The 25,944-nt window shown below is 37.3% G+C and overlaps 1 protein-coding gene and 1 non-coding gene across 8 annotated transcripts in view; one reads left to right on the forward strand and one right to left on the reverse strand.

The window, feature by feature from the left end:
* LOC138708821 (glycogen synthase kinase-3 beta-like) overlaps window positions 1-25,944 on the reverse strand; it is a 320,609-nt gene that overhangs the window by 162,268 nt on the left and 132,397 nt on the right. For 2 of the 7 annotated variants that reach the window (XM_069839152.1, XM_069839066.1), the window contains exon 1: window positions 18,219-19,044. The exons of 4 other annotated variants lie outside the window; for them this stretch is intronic. In XM_069839152.1, coding sequence (XP_069695253.1) covers window positions 18,219-18,453 — 235 coding nt within the window. In that variant the 5' untranslated portion in view covers window positions 18,454-19,044. Of the gene's footprint in view, window positions 1-2,804; window positions 3,013-18,218; window positions 19,045-25,944 lie in introns of those variants that run through there. One more of the 7 variants, XM_069839243.1, reaches the window with a different exon arrangement.
* TRNAC-GCA (transfer RNA cysteine (anticodon GCA)) lies at window positions 10,130-10,205 on the forward strand. Its single transcript has one exon. It is a non-coding gene; the product is annotated as a tRNA-Cys (tRNA).

The following is a 25,944-nucleotide window of genomic DNA, read 5'->3' on the forward strand; positions in this document are numbered from 1 at the left end:
AATTAACGAGGGCTGTAAAAAATTTCCCTGGAGCTGTTTACAGAAAGAAAACACTTAAACTCGATGACAAATTTAATTACATGATTACTTTATAAACTAATTACAATTGTAAATTACAATACATACCCTGGGACATTATGCGTTCTAAAATAAGATGTTTCATTTTGGACTTGAAAGCGTTTAAGATCGGGCAGCCCCTAACATCTTTAGGTAATGAATTCGAAGAACGGATAGTGTCTGTTGTAAAAGACGAAGAATATGCGGAAGTTCTATGGAGAGAAATTGACAATAGTGTGTCGTGTTGTACACCTTCAACTGTTTAGAGCTCTCTTCTCAGTCACACCAACATAATTTTGGTGATATTACGAAAGTTTCGCGCTAGTGTATACTCACACTATGCCTTGCATATACGAATCTGTGATAGGTTAGGTTAGTTTAGGCCTTTGTTACGCCTTGCATATACGCTGGGCAAAGGTTGGTGTTTTTTTTTTTTTTCCTGAAATTGTCAGTAATAAGGCAATGTAATGACGAATTTTGCACTTCCGAAATCAAGCAACTCAGCGCTAGTTTCACTATATACAGGGTTTTCATTTCGAAACTTCCCAGTCTAAATAACCAATTACTTAAATTGCATTCAATTTTATACTTAAATATGAAAGAGTATTCAATTGTTTATACACCGCATTCGTTTTCGCATCTTTTGTTTACTATCGTCGCCTGGCAACCTGGATCGTTGTTACTGTTAATTAGAGCTGAAGAGAATAAAGCTACAAAAACTTATTGAGCATTTCATGTAATAGTGTTTTGTGTATTAAATTATTTTAAAATGGTGTATACCCTTCAAGAGAGAACACAAATCATCCTTATTGACTAAATTTAGAAAATTAGACAAAATAAACTCTGTTTTCATCACATAATCAAATGATAACAAAAAATACAGGTTGCCAGGCGACGACAGAAAACAAAAGATGCGAAAAGAAACGAATGAGGTGTATAAACAGTTGGATGCTCTTTCATATTTAAGTATAAAAATATAGGGGTTCCATTTGAAATTTAAAAGTGGGGTGACTGGGGTTGGGTGGTGAATCTAAAATCCAATGAAGCCTTCCCCCTCAATATCTAAATTGACGTGTTTTTTGTTTAAATCGAATTCAATTTAAATAATTAGTTATTTAGACTGGGAAGTTTTGAAATGAAAGCCCTGTATATCGTACGTATAAAATACATGATTAATGTACCATGATTACTTTGATGACATATATGTAATTATCAAATCCTCTCTGCGAACTAACACGTTCACTGTTACATGTTACAGTCAACCTGACGCAAATAAAGCAGCACAATAGATATGTCAGAAAAATGTCTGTATTATCAACTGCACTTTTCAACACGTATTTGAACGAAACTATTCAAAGATGGCAAGGCTATGAGAGAATAATTTTAAAGTTAAAGCTACCAAACTCTACTATTTGCTATTCGCAGATGAAGGAATGTTGTTCTTGAGCACTCTGGAACTGAACTGTTGATCGCTGTAATTTATGGTTAATAAATTATTGTAATTTTAATATCGCAATAAAATAGAGACGACCATGACATTCCATTAAGCTCTTCAAAAGAGTACGACAGTTACTGACTCCACATTATCTGAGTACTAGAGCATATTCACGTTATGAGTTGCATTATCTGCTGTAGTTGAACAAGGCGACACCCATGATTCTTTCCACTAGTCTCACATTTCGCACAAAAACGAACACACATGCAACCAATGGAAAAAGACCAACAAACAATCCCACAAATAGCGACTGAGTGCTGACCTAAAGGTACGGTCACACGTCGCTACTTTTGCAGCGATGCAGTACAAAAAACTGCGCAACTCTCGTACTGTGACGTGAACAACGGTGCAACCCGAAAAGTAGCGGCTGCCGAACCTGCTGCTCGCTTATTTTCCATGCTGCGCGCAGCTTAAAAGTAGCGACGTGTGAACAGGGTTCTCAGGGTTGCAGCCGCAGCATTTTTGATATCGGTTCTGTTGAAACTTTTGCTGCGGTTGCGACCAGTGTTGCCATCCAAATGTGCCAATGATACTTTTATTGTTTGGATGTATTTTAATGTTAGATGTGATGAAAATAAATTATTTGTAATAGTTATTAAATACACAACACAGTCTGAGCATATTTGCTGACGATATAATTCACTTTTTTAATTTTCTGTAGCGTAGTTTCAAACAGGAGGGTTGCCAACATTGATTACGTGAAAATGCTGTTGGTTATCATTTAAGTATATAGGCGTTTTTGAAAGCTTTATAGTAAAAATAATGCCAATTTCTGAATACTAGTTAGGACAGAAAAGCAAATAACAGATAAGTAAGCTTTCGCATGAGTTTATTAATAATGCGAACATAACCACAAAATGTATATTGAGAAGTAAACACGGAGATGGAAACCTGCAGCATGACTGCGGCTGCAAAAGTAGCGCCTTGTGTGTGAACAGACTCGCAACCTCCAGTTGCAACTTTTGCTGCACTCGGGTTGCGCAGCACGAAAAGTAGCGTGCAGCGCGCTACTTTTGGCTTACGTGTGAACACGACGCGCAACTTTTGCAGCTGCAGTACAAAAGTTGCGCAGCAAAAGTAGCGACTTGTGACCGTACCTTAAGTACGGCCTTTATCATTTATCAAAACAAGAAATCCTACTGCAATGTACACGGCACAAAGCAACATGGCAATCCATTACAGCAAAGTGCGGAAATAGAACTTTCTTTGAGATGAATATAATAACACAATGAGAATTATCAAATGCCTTTACTTGTGTTAATGTTAACTGGAGGCTCGACCCTCTGTTGTAGACCCAATAAGTTGAACTTCAGCCGGAACCACATGGCGGCATCTTCTGCTCTCACTCGCAGAAAATACGTGCAAACACCACACTGAGCAAAGAAACAGTCACCAGTCTGCTTCTCAACAGCTATTATCGGCAGGCTATCGCATTCACGCAGCATCTTATCTAACAGCACGCCCGATAAAATCCAACGTCACCCGTGAGCACTGATATAAAGATTATGATCCCTGATAATATATTACCTGTACACCTGCAAGACCGGCGTAACTGTGGGAAATCCTAATTTCCTTTATGGAGGAATCTAGAGCGCGGGCGCACAGTTTACACAATTAAATATTAATTTATGCCTCATGAAATTCAGAAAAATAAAAGAAAACAAAAAAAGTGATACGAGTCGGAGAGTTTATGAATGTATAACTACGTTTGTTATAGGTCTCGCAAGCAGGGAATACCGACGGAAGGAATGTGAATGAAACAATGCGATAAAGAAGAGCGGGCGACAGGAAAGGCCACGAGATAACTTGAATGATATTCAAGAGTACAGTCGGAAGAGAAATGACATCGATAGAATCAGTCTTGCGTTGTGATACTTACATTACGACTTTAGTTTATTCCATTGCATGTGAACACGTGTCTTGTATCGCACGGTATTATTATTTCATTCGTAAACATATGTTGCGCGTTTAATTAGCTTAGAATTTTTCTCTTGGTACGTTCTTTATTTCCACAGTGATGTCCTCATTTGATCATCTTCTTGGAAGAGACAGTACTTCCATTGGCCCGTACCTCTCGCCCCCTCGGCGTGCTTACATACACACGTCGAAACAGCAACGCCACCATTGCTTTTCGGTAATCGTTCCTTGCGCGAGCTATAGCAAGGGAGGTTAAATGTTATGTTTTATTTAACGACACTCGCAACTGCAGAGGTTATATCAGCGTCGCCGGATGTGCCGGAATTTTGTCCCGCAAGAGTTCTTTTACATACCAGTAAATCTACTGACATGAGCCTGTCGCATTTAAGCACACTTAAAATCCATCGACCTGGCCCGGGATCGAACCCGCAACCTTGGGCATAGAAGGCCAGCGCTATACCAACTCGCCAAGCAGGTCGACAGCAAGGGAGGTTCTGGACGAATTTGGCGAAAGAAATATTTCGAATTTGTTTCGTTTATTGAATGAGTAATGCTCGGTTTGCAGTGGAAGACCTGCCCTTGGGCAAAACACAATGACATGAATGGAGTACAGACATGCTTACAGACTAACAGTATCCGAAATCACTGTTTGAGCCGATGTAGACGGCTGCAGTGGCACGTCTCGCCATTCTACAGCCACTTTGCCGCTAAATCTGGTAACTTAACTATTATTGGATATTCTACTGCTTATATAGGGATTTAAGAGACTTTTTAGCACCCTTTAGCAACAAAAATGAAAGTTTCTCTACTGATAATAAGCAATCTACAGGCTTTTGAACTACTGTTTGGCGACTTTCCGTACACTTCAGTTTGCAACATTGGTGCTTATCCACCTGCTAAAAAGAAAAAAATGCTTCCTTATCACGAAGGTTTCCTGGGCTCTAGTGTGAAAGTCAACAGTCATATAAAGATCAAAATGAATTGATTTTTCCTGCAGCTGTGGTATTGTATCCGCGTTCAATACCCAGTTGGTGCCAAAGACGATGCTTTCCTTTGAAAAAGCAAGATAAAAGTATGTTTATTGGTTAGGTCTTCTCAGATGTAGCTCCAATCACAGGACCGGGAAGATGTCTACCAATAATGCGTTAGCATTTTTAGTTGAGGTGCCAATATCAACTACACGTAGAGTACGTAACACTGTCGTATCTCGAGTTGATTGATGACGACAAAAAGGTTAGTAACTTTAATTTGGATTTTAATTAAATGCCATCTTACAGCTTAAAATTCATTCACTGTGGATGGTGGTGAAAAAAAAAAAAGAAATGTATTGATGTCAGTACATACATATAATTGTAACAAAGGTATAATCTTTACAAAGAAAATGTGACAACACCGCTTGACATGACAAGTATTGATTTCCAGCACAAAGCCTAACGCTAGAGTATTAAATAAACAATTTTACTACATACAGTTCATAGAATCCATAAGAAGGGCAACTTCAGTAATTTGCCTTGTGTAATTATTTCATTTTTATATAAATTTATTAAAATAGACCCAAGACAGGATTTTCAATAATTTGTCACATTACATTGTTTCAAAACGTATAAATACATGTATAAGTCCGCTCTCCATTTAAAAGCTTGCCCATCATTATCTCCACAACCGTTAGATTTCGGGCGTAAGTATATCAGGTTAAATCGATGTAGGTTAACCTAAACCACATTAACCTGGACACTCTACATATTAGACCACATTTTTCTTCATTATCACGTAGCAAATCTATTTTATTATAAGCGATACCAATCCAACAATGAGACGCTCCTAGTTCCTTCAATGAAACTGCGATAAACTGAGTGAGACAAGTCACCTACTGCCTTGGGGCTTACACAGATTCTTTCCCACAGCTCCAAATTCCTTTTCAAGGGCGATCGCTTGCGTACCTTAAGTTATTTTTTTCTACTTTATCCTCATTTAATTCGATTTCACCAAGGGCTGCACGAAAACAGAAATAACTGTGCATATAGTTTATCCCAAATATGATAGTGCGGGGATTTAGGGCTGTGAGGAAGAATCTAAGTTAGCTCCAAGCCTGTTAGCCACTTGTCTTCCGTTTAAGGAGCTTAAGAAATTGTTGTAAGGTAAGCAGAGAAAATGAACCTAACCTAATAACTACCACATGCGGGAGAAGACCCTATGGAAAATCTCTATGTACAGTAGTAGCAAAAAAAAAAAAAACCGGACCGACCCTTTTAGCTGATTTCAGAGCCTTGTTCACTCAGAGCACTAAGACTTTCGTGGTTCGAATCCTACCTGGGAAGGAAACTTTTTTTTGTTCCTTATTCAAATTTATTCCCAATACTTTTCGATTGCAGCGATATTTTACTACTTAATTAACTTATTATTCCCAGAACATGAATTGTACCAGCAATCGAAAAGTATTGGGACTAAATTTGAATAAGGAACAAAAAAAAAAAGTTTCCTTCCCAGGCAGGATTCGAACCACGAAAGTCTTAGTTAATAGTCTATCGTGCTCTGGAGTGAACAAGGCTCTGAAATCAGCTACAAGGGTCGGTCTGTTTTTTTTTTGTTTTTTTTTTTTTTGTCATTAATGTACGTTAAAAGAGAAACTGAAGCGAGACGGACCGCGTAAAAAACCACAAGGCACGAAGTTCGTTTTACACCTATGTTTCCATGATACCACGAGTGCCTCTCATGTAGTAACGTTACAATTTTTCTCTCCTTGTAGGTCGAATATGGACGTTTCACGTAAAAAGAAATAGATAATGTAAAGAAAATGTAACTGTAAAACTCGTTTAGGAGCAAATGAAGTTCTTAATTTTCTGGGTCAATGCTATGTTAATATAAACTCTGACACCCACTCCCGGATATCGCAGTCGTGACGGACATTTCCAACGTCGATCTGAACCCAACTCTCATTTGAATTTATGGAATTCGAAGCTTAATCGCCTTCGTACATAAAAGTCGCAACTGGTTGGTCCGATCCAGATGAATCTAGTTTGCACCCCGAACATCGTCCGCTTGAAAATATGCGTACCAGGTCCTTGCTCCATTGGGTCTCCCTGCAACTGAGGTCAAAATTCTGCATTCATAAAGTTGTCAGTACACTCGACACCTAGCGAAAGGGGGATACACGGCAGTCCAGATTCGATTCCCGTCACAACGCTTGAGCCTATTTACTTTGCGTCCAGCAGAATGACTATTAACAAAATAATTAACGAAAGAACAGTTCATTTATCCACATATAAATAGATGTTCCAAATTTTAGTACACATCCACTCGTATTCCACTGGTGGCTCGATAAATGTATAAGGAAGGCAATACTCTCATTTATTCCTATCACGTGTTAAGTAATTTTTTCTCATTACACATATTTACTAACATACGAATTTTCAAGAGGTGTTTCAACTTCATGTTGGTTCTGGAAAGTTTCCCTGCAACCCCTATAGATATTAACAACCATATTCTCTTAAGACAGCATCTGCATTTCATATGAAGAGTCCACTGCAAGAATGATGGATGTCATTTGGAATACATTTTGCAGGAGAAGCAATTGAAAGTTTGAAATGCTTAGCGCTCAAAGCTTAACTGTGATTTTCCGATCATTACTGGACAATGATTATGAGTGTTAATGCCATATTAAAACTCTCTATGTACATTCTATGTCTCATGCTATGCATTGACAGTCTTGGTTCATTTTCGACAAGAAAGTGACATCCACCATTCTTGCAGTGGACTCTTCATATACAGTGTGTTCTGAAAAAAATTCCAACATTTAGAGGAGGAGGTAGTATGCACCAAAACAAGAAATAAAAGTCCTATAAACATGGGTCCTAAAATGATTATCTTCTGAGAAATGAGCAAATGTTTACATCACTGTACGAGCGGCATATCTCCTATACTGTGAGCTCTTTGACAAAAAACAAATGAGGAAAAAGAATGCAGCTGTTTGTCACTGTGTATTAATTTATTTATTTGTGTTTGTATCAAGAGGACGCTTAAACAGATGGCAGTACGTTAGAATTCGTAATTATATTGTACGTAAACTGATTCTACACTGCAGTAATTATTACTGTACCAGTCGGGTAAGTTAGTTTGGTATCTGTTGAATCGGACCATGTTTTGAGCAACATGGGCCGTAAAATTAATATCTTCTGAGAAATGAGCAAAATGTTTACCATCACTGTAAGGGCAGCATATCTTCTACTGTGAGCTCTTGGGCAAGAAGCAAAACCTGCTCCTATTCAAGAAATACGAAACTATAGTCAGATCCGTTTGAGTATGGATAATATTAATTTATTATTACAAAGCTATTATGATAGTAGGACAAATTTCTTGCCGGTTATATTATGCTTAAAAGACGGCAGTTTCCATATATGACAATCAACATTGCATAATCTGAAAGGACAAATGAAAATCGTAGATGATTAAAATGGCTACTACAAATCAACAGCGGGCACAATGTGTTCTTTGGTATGCTGAATTTGAGTGTGTTAAAAGAGTTCAAAGGTAATTTCGACGTGAGTATGGTGTACGTAATATACCTAAATACGATTCCATAATATTGTGGTAACGAACATTTGTAGAAACAGGTGTAAAAAAAACATGCAGGAGGTCGCAGGCGAAACCCAGTACGAGAAGCAGCTATCTCTTGACTTGGTCCCCAAACTCCCCAGATCTAACCCCTCGTCTTCTTCGTGTGGGGTTTTGTTAAAGACATTGTCTATTCACAAAAACCCAAGAACATTGATGATCTGAGAGTAAAAATTACTCAAACTTTTCAACAAATCACCCCTCTTATGTTACAATGGACACGGGCTGAATTGCATCACCGTTATGAGTTGTGCAGGGTGCGCAATGGGGGTCATGTTGAGCTGTGAGGAATCTCCAATCTTTCAGTGTTGCATGCACAAAGTTTCAACAAATAAAGTTCAGTAGTAAATGTTTTACGGTGTTTTTATTTTACTCATACCCAAACGGATCACCCTGTAATACGTAGTAACAAACGACTGCATTCTGTTTCCACAGCTGTTTCTTGCCAAAGAGCTCACAGTATACGAGATATGCTGCTCTTATACACTATCTACCAAAAAGTAATTGGGCACTGTTTTTGCCCCTTTAGAACCTCGTGGAACCACCTCTTGTTGCTATAACAGCAGCCACCCTGTCAGGCATGCTCTCCACTAGTTTGTGTAGGATATCTACTAGAATGCGTCGCCATTCCTCTTGCAATATGGCACTCACTTGGACAATGGAAGTTGGCCGCATCTCCCGATACCTCAATCGCCGGTCCAATTCGTCCCAAAGGTGCTCAATGGGATTGAGATCAGGACTCCGTGCAGGCCAGTCCAACCGGTGAACATTATTGTCTGCATACCACTGCATAGTAGCCGCCGAAACATGGGGCCAACTTCCATTGTCCAACTGAGTGCCATGTTGCAAGAGGAATGGCGACGCATTCCAGTGGATATCCTACACAAACTAGTGGAGAGCATGCCTGAGAGGGTGGCTGCTGTTATAGCAACAAGAGGTGGTACCACGAGGTTCTAAAGGGGCAAAAACAGTGCCCAATTACTTTTTGGTAGCTAGTGTAGTAATGGTAAACATTTGCTCATTTCTCAGAAGATATTAATTCTAGGACCCATGTTTATAGAACTTTTGTTTCGTGTTTTGATTCATATTACCTCTATAAATAATGGAACCCTTTTTCAGAACACACTGTATACAGTAGCATAAGACAACACATTAACACACAAATCACGTACCTCCTAACCAGGTACGGAACTCAAGACCACGGCATTCGCGAAATGTCCTCAAGGACTGAATTACGCTTCTTCGCCTCGGTTTCAGGTCTCCACGAGAACCAGTACGTAGACGAAAGTCTCGCCAACATAGATAGCAGTGCGTCACTCTGTTTATTAGCAGGTGGAAGTTAAATGCACCCGATAATTGCATTACTAGCATCCCAGCGTCACGTGCACTGTGCAGAGAGATCAATAATCTGATTAGCTAAGGGCCCCGACCCAAATTTCAATAATTTTGCACCAGCGCTCGGCTCAGTGCACGCCACACAGACGTTTTGAGTGCAATGCTCCTACAGTACACTCCCAGGTTCACTGCCATGAAATCTACGCGTCTGACGAATATCCATCTATCCATCCCGATATAAGTATGTTGCTCTGTAGTCCAAATCCACTAGAGATGATACTCGTATGTATATTATTAAGCAACTTAAAAAAAAATAGCGCTTTAGAAATCAGATTTAGCATTTTATAGAAATTCTAATGTCAAAATTTAGCGTATTGTAGCGTTTTCAGATTGCGCTCTTTTTAAGGCAAATTTGGTGATAGAAATTCAATGTCATCAATGTGTTAACAGGTGTATTTTCTATATATTCCAGTTAAAATTCTTGAGAATAACCAATAAATAAAGGAACATATAAAAGTACAGTGAACTTGTGAACATTAAGAAACATACATCAAATATTCATATGTATGAGGTCTCGCCCACCTCACTGAATATTACACGACTAATATGAATTAGTCTATTGTATTATTACTATTAAATACGAGAAAAATTCTCTCTGCGGGCTGAGCGCTCTTACCATTACGAGAGGGGTTCGGCCGGCGCCGTGGATCGTGTCCCGGCATGGCTCAATTGGTAAGAGCGCTCAGCCCGCAGAGCTGAGAGGTCCTGGGTTCGATTCCCGGTGCCGGTACGAATTTTTCTCGTATTTAATATTAAGAAACATGCCAAAAGATATTTAAGTAAACCAAGTCGGTGAACACTGGATCTGAAGAGATCGCACAGGCAGGCAATATTCTACCACCAGCACCGGCGAGGTTAGATGAAAACACGAAATAATAGTCCAGATGACAAGGAGGGCATCAGATAGGTCACATTTATGTGCTATTCGTACCGTAAAAGGTAACATGGGAAAAGGCGATCAAAAAACTATATGTGGCAGTGTTACAGCAGTTCATGGATTTCTATTAATATATTTCGGCCATCGTGGACAACTATGAATTCAACTTGTGTCTTTGTTTGTAATGAAGTTCAGAATCCAACATTTGCCTCTTTAGATTTCTAGTTACTTATGATGGTGAAAAAATTCAAATAATTTGAAGCAACACTAGCAAATATAAATGACACGCGAGAGGAAATTAAACGCAGAATAAATACGGAAATGCCTGTTTAACTTATTTCACTCTCAATCAAATTCACAGTCCTTATAAATAAGAACCAATTCGTTAAAAAAAAAACCCCTACGGTGGCTTAGTTGTCACTCCTCCGGTCTGTCACGCAAGCAGCCCGGGTTCGAGTCCCGGTGAGGTCGGGGTTTTTCATTGAAAAATTCAGTGATCCTTGTGGCGGACAAGGTCGTAATTAGGTACATCATTCCATCAACATTAATCTATTTCGTCATCATTCCATCGCCATCGGTGTGGATTTGGATTAGCGCAATAGATCGTAACAGGTCGCTAGTGCTGACCATACTGACCCCCTCCCGTAAATTCCATCGCAACTCGTTAAAGATCTAAATATCACAATGACATCTGAGAGTATAAACTTTTTTATTGTATTTATTTTAAAGACAGGGAAATATAACGAGCTTATTCCAAGCTTTATGTGACACTATAAACAGGACTTTAAAAGCAAAACTAGAAAGGGCACCCAGCTGATATTTTATAACGCTATGACTCTTTATGAAAGTGAAACATGGACTTAACGTAAGGAACACATTAACAAAATAAAAGCATAAGAAACCACATTTCTGCGGGCAGTGAAAAACTGCACCAGAAGAGAGATGTTCAGAAATAAAGGCATACGTACAGAGTTAAAAATAACGGAATCAGTTCATAAAGTAAAATAATATGAAGCTAAGTGGGTGTCAGACGTAAACAGAATTCTAAATGAAAGTCTCGCCGAACTAACAATTATAAACAAAGACCCAGAAAACGCTGAATCGATGAAGCGAACAGGCCTTGATCCTATGCCATAAAAGATGGTAATGACAGGTCTTGTAATTCTTGCACTGCTCCAATCAATGTTGCCATTAATTCACACGACACTTCAACTTTGAACAATACAAGGAATCACATTTTTAAATAAACATTGCATTTACGTAACGTGACAAAATGACATCATGCACAAGATGACAGTATCTTGTAATTAATACGATGTGTAGTATGTTGAACGTCATGTAAAAATAAAAGGCAAAGTCGCAGAAGACAAAAATTACGAAAATTCTAAGAAGGACAGACAGTTCCCATTTCATTCAATACTAGTGGCTTGTGCAGCAAATGCTGCAAACTAAGTTCATTAGACGTTCAAATAAACATTTTTTCAGATTTATTTTCAATCAATGAAGTATACCAGACATTCTGAAAGATATTTGCTTCCATAATAATGAAAGATACTCTCTCTCGAGCCAATACTGAAGAGAACCACGCATATAAATATCTATACCACACCACCATTAAATATATGAAAAAGACCCAACCCCACTTGATTAATAACTACAAAAATATTTGATTTTTAATAATATTATTATCTTACGCAAGTTTTATAGCTTTCAGTAACATAGTATATAGCCGCCACTCAGTAAAATATAGAAATCAAAATATAATTTAAGTTATTCTCTACATCTACTTATATAACCCCAAAACGTTTCACTTTCATATCATCAATATAGCATTAATATGTATAATTAATGAAAAATAGTCACATCATGGCATGAACTACAATAATATTTCATTTTTAATGGTAATAATGTCATCAAACCACCTCAAGTTTTGTAGTTTTTAATATCAAATACACTGCTCTGTACCCAGAAAATTACACAATCGAACCTGTAAATTATTTTTTAGCAAGTTAGGTTTTTAATAACCAATTTAATTTGAGCTCTAAATATGTCAGCATTCTTGGAGATCATGGCCTTCGTGTAATATTGTTTACTGTAGTGTGTGTTTTGTTTTATTCTGAAATGCAATTAGCTAGTTCTCAAAACTGACGATAGATGGATTTTGGAAAATTATGTTGAAAAATTGACATTTCACTGAAAACTACTATTTTTCTGAAAAACTTTGAGTTCCAAGCTTCAAAATGAGGGGTCATTTATTAAAATACGTCCAGCCGTTTTCCCGTAATTTCCATTACCAGTTCAAATTATATATAAGATGGTAACAAATTACAGACATAAAGATTCATCTTCAACTGGAATATCAAAAACTGAAGTTTTTAAGGGCAACGCGCAAATAGAAGTAACGTGGTTTTGAAAGAGCTTGAGACAATTTTTCACTTCAAGCTGTGGTTCTCAAACTTGAGCCACCTCAATGGACAGTATTACTAATGACTGGAAGGGAAAAGTACCGACGCGACAGCGAGATTAGTTGACTGCCGAATTTCTTTCAGGCGCCCGCATGCTCGACTTATCGGTAGATTGATCGTCTAGTGTGAAAAGAACCGGCAGCTATAGAGTGTAGAGTTCCACCAGTCAGTAGAAAGCACAGTTTATCAAACCAAGCACAGGATGTAGAGTATTTGGCAACTAATGACACTACCTACATGCTTATGCAGTTGTTTTATTAAAACACTTGGTTTGCCGAGTCTTTTTTTTTTCAAGTTTTATTGACTGGGTATATTTTGGACCATTATTTTTTAAGGTGGCTTTAAGGGGAGAGGATGGTATTTTTTTGGTGAAAAATGAGTAAATTTTCAATTTTTTTTTCTTTAAAATACCCTGTGATATGTGTGGAATGCATAGCATAACATTTTGTGGGTATTTGTGCCCTTATCGGATGTTGAGTCGCCATTTTTAAACTTCCTGTGTTATGGATTTTTTAATCACTCGCTCACTTTTATTGTTGTTTCCGGTAAACTAAATTTTCAAAAAAAAAAAAAAAAAAAATTTAAAATACTCTTTGATATGTGTGGAATGCATTGCATAACATTTTGTGGGTATTTGTGCCCTTATCGGATGTTGAGACGTCATTTTTAAACTTCCTGCGCTATGGATTTTTAAATCATACGCCCACTTTTATCGGTTTCCAGTAACTTCATTTTTTTGCTATATTGCCAGACAAAAATGGATATAATTTCTGAACTATTAAAGATACATGCATGAAATTTAGAACACACATTCTTTAGACAATTAGGAAACGTTTCTCTGTAACAGAATTTTATTAATTGATTTCATTTTAAAAGTACGTCCGTTTGTTTGCAAGAAAGGAAATCAGAAAATTGTTATTAGATTTTAATTGTTTATTTTACAACGTATGGACTAATATCAAAATTCTGTTACAGACAGTTTGTAGAACATCCTTTTGCAAATACATTGCAAAAACAGTTTGAATCTATTTTTAAAAATGGTTTAGATATATCGGTTTTAGTACAATCCTGCATTGGACATATTTTTTTTCAAATTTGGGCCCCCAAATAATTTTTTCTTTCAAAATATTTATATTTGGTTGAGTTCCTACAGCTATGAGCTCTCTACATACAAAAAACTAATATTTTACACCAAATAGGAAAAAAGTTTTAAAAAATACCATCCTCTCCCCTTAAGGGGAAGAACCTACAGGACATCTCTTTTCTCATATTATTTTAAGTAGAGCCTCTATTTCCCTAACATAGTTTCATATCAACGTATGAAGCCTTTTAAATACGTTTTCACTTTTACCCTTTACTTCTTAATATTTTTCTAAGTTCTACGGTGCAGAATCTGTAACAGGTTAGGTTAATTTACGCTTTTCGTATGTCTTGCTTATACGAACCTGTAACAGGTTAGGTTAGTTTAAACTTTTGATATGCCTTGTATATCGTCGTTGTTTTTATGAAACCTCCTACGTGACAGTGCAGAAAATAATTTTTCTTGAGGAAGAAAAAATTAATTAAATATCAATAGGTCTATACTGATCCTCGATGATGACATTTATGTCCGTTATATTCACAAACGTTTTCTACCGAATTATTTCATATTCTTGTGTACGCCCATCGATTTTTAATTAATCTTCCTTCCGCCTGAAAAATTACTTTCTGTACTGTCACACAGGCGGCTTCATAAAAACGACGACGATATACGAATCTATGACAGGTTAGGTTAGGTTAGGTTAGGTTAGGTTAATTTTGGTATGCCTTGCATACATTACGTGAAGTGAAGTATACTTTTCGCATAATTTTTAATCTCTATTTCATGTGTTAAATAATCACTTTTAGGTCACTTAAACCGATCAATTCTTTCTCATTTTTAGCTATTTTCTAATATGTTTTCAAGTTAAATGACGTCCTACATGAATTTTTCACATTCCAAAAACTACCTTCTTTCTGAAAATTAGATTCGTACAATTCCTCCCCCCCCCCCACCCTCAAAAAACTTTCAAGGCCGCGTGCTGTAGAAAACTCCATATTTTATTGCTTTTTTTCTACAATGCACTACCTCCTATCAGAATTCGGAACACCACGAATACATGAGGTTTCATAAAACAACGACGATATACGAATCTATGACAGGTTAGGTTAGGTTAATTTAAAGTTTTGGTATGACGTGCATACACTAACTGAAGTAAAATATGCATTTCGCATTCATTTTCAATCTCTATTTCACGTGTTAAATAATCACTTTTAGGTTACCCAAACCGATCAATTATTTCCAATTTTTAGGTATTTTCTAATATGCTTTCAAGTAAACTGACGTCCTATATGAATTCTTCAAATTCCAAAAACTGCCTTCCCTCTGAAAATTAGACTTTTCTACTTTTTTTTTTTTTTTTGTTAAAAAACCTTCAGAGTCGCGTTCCATAGAACATCCCATATTTTATTCCTTTTTTCTACAACGCAACTACCTTCTATCAGAATTTGGAACACAACGAACACATGAGGTTTCTTAAAACAACGACGATATATGAATCTATGACAGGTTAGGTTAGAGTTTTGGAATGCTTTGCATATACCAAGTGAAGTGAAATATGCATTTCGCGTTCATTTTCAATCTCTATTTCACGTGTTAAATAATCACTTTTAGGTTACGTAATCCGATCAATTATTTACTATTTTTGGCTATTTTCTAATATTTTTTCAAGTCAACTGACTTCCTATATGAATTATTTAAATTCCAAAAACTACCGTCCCTCTGAAAATTAGACTTTTCTACTTTTTTCGTCTAAAAAAAACCTTCCGGGTCGCGTTCTATAGAAAACTCCATATTTAATTTCTTTTTTTCTACAATGCAACTACCTCCTATCAGAATTTGGAACACCACGAACACATGAGGTTTCATAAAACAACGACGGTATACGAATCTATGACAGGTTAGGTTGGGTTAATTTAGAGTTTTGGTATGACTTTCATACACTAAGTGAAATGGATTTCGCATTCATTTTGAATCTCTATTTCACGTGTTAAATAATCACTTTTAGGTTGCCTAACCCGATAATTATTTCTTATTTTTAGCTATTTTCTAATATTTTTTCAAGTCAATTGACGTCCTATATGAATTCTTCAAATTCCAAAAGCTGCCTTCCCTCTGAAAATTATACTTTTCTACTTTTTTCGTTAAAAAAAAAACCTTCAGAGTCGCGTGCTATAGAAAACCCCATATTTTTATTTCAATATCGCTTTTCTACACTACCTTCTATCAAAATTTGGAACACCACGAACACATCAGGTTTCATAAAACGACGACGATATATGAATCTATGATAGGTTAGGTTAATTTAGAGTTCTGGTATGCTTTGTATACACTAAGTGAAGTAAAATATGCATTTCGCATTCATTTTGAATCTCTATTTCACGTGTTAAATAATCACTTTTAGGTTACCTAATCTGATCAAATATTTCTTATTTTTTTTTAGCTATTTTCGAATATGTTTTCAAGTCAACTAACGTCCTATATGAATTCTCTAAATTCCAAAAACTACCTTCCCTCTGAAAATTAGACTTTTCTACTTTTTTCGTTTAAAAAAACCTTCAGAGTCGTGTTCTATAGAAAACCCCATATTTTATTGCTTTTTTTTTCTACAATGCACTACCTCCTATCAGAATTTGGAACACCACGAACACATGAGGTTTCATACAACAACGACGATATACGAATCTACGACAGGTTAGGTTGGGCTAATTTAAAGTTTTGGTATGACTTGCATACACTAAGTGAAGTGAAATATGCATTTCGCATTCATTTTCAATCTCTATTTCACGTGTTAAATAAACACTTCTAGGTTGCCTAATCGGATCAATTATTTCCTATTTTTAGTTATTTTCTAATATGTTTTCAAGTCAACTGACGTTCTATATGAATTCTCTAAATTCCAAAAACTACCTTCCCTCTGAAAATTAGACTTTTCTACTTTTTTCGTTAAAAAAAAACCTTCAGTGTCGCGTTCTATAGAAAACCCCATATTTTATTGCTTTTTTTCCTACAATACAACTACCTCCTATCAGAATTTGGAACATCACGAACACATGAGGTTTCATAAAACAACGACGGTATACGAATCTATGACAGGTTAGGTTAGGTTGGGTTGGGTTAGGTTAGGTTAGGTTAGGTTAATTTAGAATTTTGGTATGCCTTGCATACACCAAGTGAAGTGAAATATGTATTTCGCGTTCATTTTCAATCTCTATTTCACGTGTTAAATAATCACTTTTAGGTTACCTAAACCGATCAATTATTTCCAATTTTTAGGTATTTTCTAATATGTTTTCAAGTCAACTGACGTCGTATATGAATTCTTCAAATTCCAAAAACACCCTTCCCTCTGAAAATTAGACTTTTCTACTTTTTTCGTTTAAAAAAACCTTCAGGGTCGCGTTCTATAGAAAATCCCATATTTTATTTCTTTTTTTCTACAATGCAACTACCTTCTATCAAAATTTGGAACAACACGAACACATGAGGTTTCATAAAACGACGACGATATACGAATCTATGACAGGTTACGTTAGGTTAATTTAGAGTTTTGGTACGACTTTCATACACTAAGTGAAATGCATTTCGCATTCATTTTGAATCTCTATTTCACGTGTTAAATAATCACTTTTAGGTTATCAAACCGATCAATTATTTCCAATTTTTAGATATTTTCTAATATGTTTTCAAGTCAACCGACGTCCTATATGAATTGTTCAAATTCCAAAAACTATCGTCCCTCTGAAAATTAGATTCTTGTACTTTTTTTCTTCAAAAAAGGAACCTTCAGAGTTGCGTGCTATAGAAAAGGCTATATTTTATTGCGATATCGCTTTTCTACAATGCGACTAACTCCTATCAGAAGTTGGAACACCACAAACGACGATATACGAATCTGACAGGTTCGGTTAGTTTTGGGTTTTTGGTATGCTTGCATACACTAAGCGAAGTGAAATATGCATTTCGCGTTCATTTTGAATCTCTATGTTACGTGTTAAATAATCACTTTTAGGTTATATTAATCCGATCAATTACTTCTAATTTTTAGCTATTTTCTAATACGTTTTTAAGTCAAGTGACGTCCTATATGAATTCTTCAAATTCCAAAAACTACCTTCCCTCTAAAAATTAAACTTTTCTACTTTTTTCGTAAAAAAAAAAACTTCAGTGTTGCGTGCAATATCGCTTTTCTACAATGCAACTACCTTCTATCAGAATTTGGAACACCACAAAACCCCTTCCTTCCATAGAAAAACATTCAGGTAACAGGCTCTCAATTAATTTTCTGTTAAGGAGGAAACATGAGGCTCCGTCCACACTTACACAGGGCGTGTTTAAGTTTTCGAAAAAACTTGCGGAACCGGGTGTACGAGGGTGGCGAAAGGCTTCCAGCGGTGGCGGCGGCAGCGGCAGCTTCACCGTTGGGCGCAGATGCGGGGGCCACCTTTGTGGAGCTCGCCGTGAGCGACGTAGAGCCGTTCCCGGCCGTAACGCTGCCGTCACACCCCCAGTGGGCCCACACTTCGTTACTGTTAGTCACGTCTGTGCTGGGCGCCATCACCTACACATCACTCATAGCCTCAATATTCAACACACGAATCAGGATGCAACAACGGCGGCGTCCTTAAAACACGGCGATAGAATGTAGTGACCTGACGTCACCGCGATTCAAACACAGAGGCAAGGTAAGGTTGGTACCTGGCACGGAGTGCTCGCAATCAATGCTACAGGGCGCACACAAAGTCGAGACGGCGCGGGATCCCGTTTCCACTGCAGCCGCGCACTCTTTTATTCTAGTTTTCTGCACTTCGCAGCGTCTCGAGTCATAAAACGTCACCTTCAACTGTCAACAAACACAGAACACACAGATCATGTCTGTCCCACGTGCACAGCCGGCTTCACGCGTGCTGATCCGCAGCCATCTTCATTGATCGCAGCGCGTTCCGCAGAGAAAGCGGGGCAGAGCGCTCGCTTTTAAAGAGGATGCCGCAGCCCCCCGGTAAGCCTGTCCTGTCCGCAGGATGGATTCGCGCCGACTGAGTCGCTCTCTCGCACGCACTAGCCCCGGCCGTGGGTCGCTTGCTTCACATCCAGACCTGTTTGTACACGGCTTTCTTTTCCTCTCCAGCACTTTTCATTCGCGAGGACATTTCGGCGTATGTATTTATAAACGAACGGACGCCAACATGTACTCTGTACTGCACATAGCGTCAAAATTGATGCTATGCGTAAAGAACTGTTGTTTCTGCTACACACAGCTTTGAATCGAACATTTAGATCTGAACGGAAATTTTTTGTTATGGCTATTTTTAGTCGGTTACTTTAACCCTTTCTAACCCAAATTAAATTTACAAGCAATCCATGTTGAAACAAATAGCTGTATTAGGACCAATTCAGTGACCAAGTTACGGGAGTGGCAACATTTGAAACAAAACTATATTGATGAAAATGTATTGAAATAGAAGTTATCCAGCAAAATTTACCTTCATATGTAACACACAAGTACATAAATGCTATAAAGTTAATTACTGCCATATGGTATCCATTGGTAAGAAAGGGTTAAGGGGAGTTATGACTCAAATTTGAAGAACTTGGACTTAAAAAAAATTGATTTTCGGTTTTTTCCGTGAAAAAAGATTAGGGAAAACACGGGAATTTTACTTGAAGCAAGTAAAGAGATAGGTTTGGAAGTAAATCCCGAAAAGACAAAGTATATGATTATGTCTCGTGACCAGAATATTGTACGAAATGGAAATACAGAAATTGGAAATTTATCTTTCGAAGAGGTGGAAATATTCATATATCTTGGAGCAACAGTAACAAATATAAATGATACTCCGGAGGAAATTAAACATAGAATAAATATGGGAAATGCCTGTTATTATTCGGTTGAGAAGCTTTTATCATCCAGTCTGCTGTCGAAAAATCTGAAAGTCAGAATTTATAAAACAGTTATATCACCGGTTGTTCTTTATGGTTGTGAAACTTGGATTCTCACGTTGAGAGAGGAACAGAGATTAAGGGTGTTTGAGAATAAGGTGCTTAGGAAAATATTCGGGGCTAAGAGGGATGAAGTTACAGGAGAATGGAGAAAGTTACACAAACACAGAACTGCACGCATTGTATTCTTCACCTGACATAATTAGGAACATTAAATCCAGACGTTTGAGATGGGCAGGGCATGTAGCACGTATGGGCGAATCCAGAAATGCATATAGAATGTTAGTTGGGAGGCCGGAGGGGAAAAGACCTTTAGGGAGGCCGAGACGTAGATGGGAAGATAATATTAAAATTGATTTGAGGGAGGTTGGATATGATGGTAGAGAATGGATTCATCTTGCTCAGGATAGGGACCAATGGTGGGCTTATGTGAGGGCGGCAATGAACCTCCGGGTTCGTTAAAAGCCAGTAAGTAAGTAAGTAAGTAAGTAAGTAAGTAAGTAAGTAAGTAAGTAAGTAAGTAAAAAGATTAAATTCTTCCTCTATCAGAAAATGAAATCACCAGGTCCAGGTTTCTTTGGCGAAAATTTGTCAAAAAACCATACAAATGGTTTAAAATGTGACTAATTTCGTAAAAAATTTCGTCATTATTTTTTTCATAATGTAATATCATACAGTCCCGCGCCGTGGCGTCGTGATCTAAGACATTTTGCCTAGGACTCGCGTTACGGAATGCGCGCTGGTTCGAGTCTTTATGGGGGAAGAAATTTTATTATGAAATTTCGGTCAGTGTATAGGACTGATGCTCACCCAGCATCGTGATGCACTTGGGGAGCTACGATAGGTAGCGAAATCCAGCTATAACGGCTGAGGAATCATCGTGCTAACAACACTAAATCTCCATTTTAGTTGGATGATCGTCTACCTCTGCTTCGGCATGTGAACGTGATGCCCACAGCCGGTTAGCGGTCTGGGCCCTTCAAGGGCTGTGGCGCCTCGGATTATTAATATCATACAGAAACTTAATTACTAGAGCCCGGATTTGTATGCGAAATGCATGTTCTTTTATTATAAATTTTAAAGTATGCGGAAATTATATACTATGTACGACAATTTGATCGGTGTTTGATAATGTATATAAATCCATATTCCAGGGGAAAAAGCATATTTTAAATGTTTAATGCAAAAATGCATATTTTACTCGTGAATGTGGTATTAAATTATAATTTTCCCCTTTAGCTAGTTACTAGTACTATGCAGAATATTTCAGTCAAGTGAAAACAGTGTTAGATTCCTTAAATTTCGATAGCTCAGGAAAGTTTTTCAGAAGATGGCATCGAGGAAAAAATGCACTACTGGCCTATTCACTTCTCTAAATTACCTGAAATTATAACACATTTGAAGGCTCCAAATAATTCTTTGAAGTATTCACTTCCTCTGATAAATCAAATTTAAAATTTATTGTCTTTAGAAACTCACGGCATTGCTAAAATTGCATGCGATAAGCTTAGCCAGGTATTAAATAAAAATCCTGGTTGCAAAACAATCTGTAAAATTAACAAAACACTCTCTGGTGATGCTGAAAGAACTGCAGCAGAAGAGGAATTCACTGAAGAAAAGTTTTGATGCTTTTCAAATGCACCTGTGACATCATGCGATGTGGGAAGGACATTTCCATTGTATAAAACCTTCTGATAGACGTATTAGGAGCTTCACACAAGAAAACCTCAGGACTACCTTATCTACTGTAACAGCCACCCACAAAACAAAGAGTTTATTTGATTTTTATTTGTTGTTGCATATTATGGTGCATATTTCCTACATTTTTCGTGCATATTTTACTACAGGGACATCATTTTATTTTTACTAACATTTTTAATATTAACCTGGCTATACCTTTGGATTAATGATTGAGACCCGGAAACACGTTTGCTACCTCCTTCCACGACTGGAGTTCGATGATACCGGCGTAAAATACAAACAACTCACTTTACTAGGTACAGGAGGGAAGAAAAGTAGTTCATCCATTTACGTAAACTAGGAAATATCGCGATTTTGAGTGTGATAATTTTCATTAGGTTTTGTTTAATCAAAATACAGTACAGTATTAACAATACGTGTTTTTACTCACGAACTGAGTTATCCATGCGAACGTATTCATCATGCAGTGTATGTTATACTATCTACAGCACATTAGCGTACGATATAGAGAATGAAGTTAAAATGAAAAATAATCATAATATGGATATTTAAACGCATTTTTGAAAATGGTGGCCGTTCATTTTGATACAGGCTTCAGTTCTTTTGTGCCTATTATCGCACTGTAGACTATTGCATCTAATTCCAATTACCAGTTTCGTCCTTCATACTTAGTAACTCATGTTGAAATAATTCTGTACCTACTCTATAAAAGAGTACCTTACGTACTGTAAATTCAATCTTCACTTCTTCCCAATCCGAAAAGATAAAATTACTCAGAAATGCTATCTACTGTCCGTCCAAGTGGTTTTGTCGCTGGGTCGTAGAAAAGGGGGGAAATCACGTGACAGTTAATTACTTAACGAGGCCCTTTTATTTAAGTTATTTTAAACAGTTGCATAATATTACGTAGACGTCCAATTAATTCCTAACAGAAATTGTTTTCAGAAAAGAGCTAAGAAAGCCCAGCCACTAGTCTTTACAGTGGAGCGAGCAGAAGCAGGTGGGGGAAATCGGGATGCGACGTAGGCAAACGGACGACAGTACCTGTGCGAAAATATGATTCAATATTGGTAGCTTTCGTCACTGGAGAACGCGAACATATTTCTGAAACGCACTATAATCACTAACTCAGTACTGCGGCCTTGGTTCTGCGTGGAGAAGGGGTGGGAGTAGAAGGGTTGGGAGTGAAGTACATTCAAAAACTCAGGTATAATAAAAGTTGAAGTAAAAATAAAATGATGTCCCTGTATTTGGCTGTGTATACAAATCCAGATTCTAGTAATTAACAATAATCTTATACACCGACACTGTTTGCAACATCGTGTTTCATCGTATCTTTCTCCCATAACATACTGCCAGGGCGGTGATCTCTGTGTGTTCAGTTCCCTCGACATGTACGAATTTCTTACAGATTTCAGTTTTTTTTTTCGTAAAATTGTATTGCGTTGTATTGTATTTATCTATTTCAATGAAGTTTTAAACAGCTGACACAGGCTAGAAGAGTAACGCTTTATGTAACAATTAATGTGCAGACTTTAATAAATGGCAATTAGTACTGTAAACAACAGGAATGGAAAAATGGTGCAAATTTTTAACTTAATCTGACGCTACTTTGCGATTCAACGACCTCATTGTAGGCATAAAGAAAGAATGTACTTTGAAAAATTGACCCCAAAATCTATTCTTTCTGCTGTCCTGTGCGTGAACTGGATTACGAAATGTATAGTTTGCTGTTGTGAATTATTTGAAACTTCGTATGCTCATTTATGTGTTGCATGTACTGTATTTTTTACAACCTGATGTACTCCATAAATAAACTGAGCGATTCTTAAGATGTGTAGTATTTTTCTTTTACAAGAACAGTGAATTTTATTTTTTCATAAATCTGATTTCAGCTCTACATTTGTCCTAACGTCTATCCTATTTCAATAAAAATGTAACATGTCCCGTTGCTGGAATTCAACACAGCATGAAGTTGAACTTCGATTTTTTTAGTTGGTTATTTAACAACGCTGTATCAACTACGAGGTTATTTAGCATCGATGGTACTGATGACAGCGAAGTGGCATTTGGATGAGGCCGAGGATTCGTCATAGATTACCTGACCTTCACCTTACGGAAAACCTCGGAAAAAATCCAACCAGATAATCAGCCCAAGCGGGAATCGAACCCGAGCCCCAGCGCAACTCCGGATCGGGAGGCAAGCGTCTTAGCCGACTGAGCTACGCCGGTGGCTTTTTTAAATTTAAAACTTGTTTCTCAACTGCCTACATTATCACATTATTTTACACCTTTTCCTTGCTGTTATAATTTAATTGCACTGATATTACCAACTACCTACTGATACTTCAATGGTTCACAATAAAGTTAGTGAATTATTTAATGCACCAAAATATAAAACAATTTACTAAAAACCACATAAAATGAAATATGTTTCGTTAGTAACCTCGCGAAACAGGGCTGATGTTGACAGGACTATAATGTATTTTATTTCATGGAGTGCAGTTTCATAGAAAGGACTTTGCCTACTAATTGGTTGTCATAAATAAATGTCTTCCTTACTGTGACGGAAATCTTGTCTTCTCCTGTCAGTAACCAATCACAACCCTCGTTCGGAAGAATTGACAGGCTCCCGTCAAATCCACGTGGAGGCAGAGTTGCCGCATCTTTTCCGAATTCCAAGAAACCCATCAGTCTCACTGTCTCATTTCGAGGGTCACCAGGATTGTGGCAACCATGCAATGTTGGGACGAGGGGACAGGGTATAATTGTCAGAGGTGATTATGTAGAAAGTCATAAATCTGTAAGTGGGTATTCAAAGGAGCCACCGAACTGCACTCCTTGAAATAAAATGGAGTATACATAACCACTCTCACTGCAGCGGAGAGGGTGTTTTCATATCAAGTGTACTGCGATGTTGCAATTTTTTTTTCTAAAAACAAAGTTGATTTCCCGCCAAATCAAAAGAAATAACGCAAAATGGCAAAGAAAATTTCTGTTCCTTCTATCTTAAAGATTTACTCTGTGAAGTTACTGTCAAAAGGGAGAACCCCGAGAAAACGTCAACTGCAGCCTTGTCCAATACCGATATGACTGGATTTTTCAGGTTTACCCGGATTCTGACTGTACTAAATTATTAAAATTAAAACAAATCGACACATACTACAATCATCTGACCCTTCACGAAAAGGAACCACAGCTTCGTTACGGATAATATTCACCGATTTATTGTAGACAAAGCGCTTGAGAAGCAGGTATCACACTAGTCAGATTTCCCAAGCTTTTCCGCTCCTCATATCTTTAGAACTTTACTGACTCAGTGATACAATGGTTTATGAAGAGTCGCTGAAGTAATAACTACCCACTAAACCCCAAATACCGCGCTTACCTCATATCCCTGCACTTTACGAATACGACGAGAAATTTATATGCACTAAATTGTGAAACACGGCTGCGATGAATTCTGTAACGAGAACTCACCTGTAATAAAGTGCCAACGCCGTGCTCCACACTGCCAAGAGAAATGGGTCAGCTGCATATTTCGAAAATTTGCGAAGAGCAGTCAGCTTACAGAGCCAGATAAAACGCTCCACCTGGCCCAGCATCCGATGTCGGCTTTGTGATTCACAGGACATAATGCTCCAAGGAACAATCGCTATTCAAGGTCAGGCAAATAATCGCTCAAAACTGTCGTTGTAAAGACAGAGCTTGAATTGTGGTCATTCGTAGCTGAAAATCGTACATATCCCATTTCAAGAAGTGAAACATTAATATGAGGATATCAAGTGCAAAACTCATCTTATCCAAAATTTAAGAAAAAAAAAAAAAACAAAAAAAAAAATTAGTTACATATGTGATGTACTTCTTGCAACTCTCTATCTACTGATATAGTCGGTTTGTGCAAATCTTGTCTAATTCCTCTTCCATAGAGCTCAGAAAACTATCAAATGTAAAACTGTCCCTAAAGGTTTTTCCTGCTTTCTGACAAATCACTATACCTGGATAAGGCGAGTTTTGCATTTGATAGCCTCATATGTTGCTTTATTATGCCTGACAAGAAGGCGCTTATTGGGTAACCAATGGTGTGAAAGAAAAGAGCATCAAATTACATTCAGAAATGTTTTCAAGAGAAATGCAAACAAATAGCTAAAATCTAAGTCACGGTAAAACAATCCAATCGATCTATCGGAATGCGCAAAGAAATGGGAGAAAACGATAGCTAGAACCAATATTATGACTGGCAATGTACAGTACATAATGCGACAGAAAAATACAAGTGCATGAACCAGACATTGTAATTAGAAATAATACCATGTATCATAAAAGCCACTTGCCAAATGGGGAAAACAATATTTTCAAATGGCAAATTTAGGACCATGACAAAAGCAGTAAGGACCACGACAAGGTC

This window comes from Periplaneta americana, chromosome 1 (assembly GCF_040183065.1).
Source record: "Periplaneta americana isolate PAMFEO1 chromosome 1, P.americana_PAMFEO1_priV1, whole genome shotgun sequence".
NCBI lineage: Eukaryota > Metazoa > Arthropoda > Insecta > Blattodea > Blattidae > Periplaneta > Periplaneta americana.